The sequence below is a fragment of the Oratosquilla oratoria genome, chromosome 34 (assembly GCF_046742065.1).
Source record: "Oratosquilla oratoria isolate Oo_2021 chromosome 34, ASM4674206v1, whole genome shotgun sequence".
In the NCBI taxonomy this organism is placed as follows: Eukaryota; Metazoa; Arthropoda; class Malacostraca; order Stomatopoda; family Squillidae; genus Oratosquilla; species Oratosquilla oratoria.
The window spans coordinates 28,966,375-28,968,874 of NC_134810.1; the positions used below are offsets into that span (position 1 = coordinate 28,966,375).

A 2,500-nucleotide genomic window follows, 5' to 3' on the forward strand; every position below is an offset into this window, starting at 1 on the left:
TTTGTTTTAGAGTGCCTGATGAATTCTGTGTACACTCGTTCTCATATAATAAAGAAAAAATCTAAGAAAATACCAAAAGCATGTAAACGAACTTTAACCTTTCCCCCCATATCCTCCTCCTTGACATCACCACCGCTCCTCCTACTCGTAACTCTTCTATGACGTCAACACCGCTCCTCCTCAATGACGTCACCTATACTCCTCCTACAGGAACGACCTGTCGGCGGTCGAGCGCATCTCCTACGAGTACGTCGAGGACATGGCGAAGAACGACGTGGCCTACGTGGAGACCCGCGTGTCGCCCTTCGTCTTCATCCACAACCCCAGCAGGAGGCAGGTGCTCTTCGACGCTTCAGAAGATGTCAGCATCACCGTCCCAGGTGAACTCCTTACCTTTTTCATTTTGTTTTATTTTATATTGTTTTATTTTTTGTTTTATCTAATTTCTTTCTGTTTCATTTAATCTATCTTTTATTTGATGTTTTATCTTTATCTTATTTCATCTTACTCTATAACTGTAACCGTTACTAACCATCACCAACCACGCACGTGATCCACACACTTGTATCTTTCAGACTTCACATATTTCCCTATTGCGAAACGCAGAGTGGACAATAGCGACGCTTCCACAATGTCACAACACAAGATGCCTAATGTCACCAGACAGACCCAGTGAATCCTTTCTTATACCTACCCCAATTACATTACCCGCAAGCTAACATGCTCACACCGTGTCTAACCACACCCACCAACCATACGACTAACCCTTATATACAAAACTAACATTTGTGCCAATAATTATGAACTAACACGTGTCACATACGACAACCCACTAACCCCCTTTATCATCGGACGGCTATGCCGCCGAGTTAAATTACAAAACAAAGAAAATATCACTCAAAAACACAGCAAGTTGGTAGCCCAACACTTTATAAACCTCTTACTTCCTTCTTTACTTATAACTTTCTCCTACACATCCCCCCCCCCACTCCGCCCCATGGGCACCCCCTCCTTCCTTACCCCCAAATTACCGACCGAGCCAGCCAGAGCTGGTCAGATCAAGGGCCTACCAGACGCCAGAGCTAGCCAGGTCAAGAGCCTGCCAGACAGCAGAGCTGGTCAGGTCACGAGCCTGTCAGACAGCTCTGCCTAGGTCGCCCACCTGGCAGAGGGCAGAAATCTGCCCGGGGCAGTGTCGAGGTAAAAGCCTGACACTTAGAGTATTATAGTCAAAGGACCTAATTGTAGCCTGTTATACCTAGTCAGATCATATTGCTAATAAAAGAAGAAATCACCATCAAGGTATTTCTCGCCCGCATTAAGCCCCCTTATGTAGCTGCCCAAAACAGTTACATACCTAATTCTAGTTGTTAATTCTATCTTATTTTATCTTATTCCATTATATTTTATTCTTGCTTATTTTTATTTATTTCATATTATTTCATTTCATTCATTATTATTATTATTTTTCATCTTACCCAAGCCCCTTATTAGAAGGGGGAGCGCCCGAGTCAAAATACACACCTATACCAAACATCCATTCCATCTCAGCTGATCCGCCCCCCCTTCTTCCCCAACACACACTCACTAACCCTCTCCCCTCGCCTCACTACTGCTTGAGTCAAACTCAGTGTGACTTAGTTCAAAAGTAGATGTAGACCATCATTCGAGAATAACCACGTGTAAAGGACAAAGCACTGCCTAGATCATTTGGTTGAACAGTCAACTGGTCCCCGGTCAACTGGTCCCCAAATCTGCACCCCTAGGACAACTGGTCCCCAAAAATAGGACATCTCGTCCCCATTTTTTTTTTCAACAATATTTTTTATCTAAACAATAGTCTTGAGATATTTAGCAAGAATCAAAATACCATAATATATTATGTATAACACTTTATTAAACAATACACAGGTATATATTACTCAAAATGGCAAGAATCAAAATACCATAATATATTATGTACAACACTTTATTAGATAATACACAGGTAATACATAGGTATCATATATTACTCAAAATAGCAAGAATCAAAATACCATTAGATATTATGTACAACAATCTTTTGAATAATACACAGGTAATACACAGCCTAGACGTTGGGTTGACCACCTCGCAGGTTTTGGCTGATGCCACGCAGTAGGTCTGGGATAGTTTTCCTGCCTTCCTTGTAGTCCGTCACCAGGTTGTACAGGCGAACCTGGAGCTCGATGTAACACCGCTTCGACCGCTTGTGCTGACGGATTCCACAGTCATCCTGGAGGAGGACTGCATCTACGGTGGCTGCCTCTGCCTGGAGACACTCGATGAGTTTCCATATGGTTGGATTGGCGTGGCCCACTAGACTGGAGAATTTATTGTTCCAGCCCTCGCAGATGTTGTTGGTGCGTGGCTCGTTGGCTAACGTGGCATGGTGCTGGTTCCACCGGTCAGGAGCGAACATTGGTGGACTACGGCGAAGTCGAAGAGGCTTGATGACTCGAGGGGTGGTGGTGACTCGGCG

At 43.9% G+C, this 2,500-nt stretch overlaps 1 protein-coding gene across 1 annotated transcript in view; it reads left to right on the top strand.

Annotated features, from left to right (window-relative positions):
* The window catches only part of LOC143018424 (adenosine deaminase-like), a 32,468-nt gene that overhangs the window by 15,482 nt on the left and 14,486 nt on the right, over positions 1-2,500 (top strand). The window contains exon 4 of the mRNA XM_076173783.1: positions 211-380. Within this exon, the coding sequence (XP_076029898.1) occupies positions 211-380 (170 nt within the window). The remainder of the gene's footprint in view (positions 1-210; positions 381-2,500) is intronic.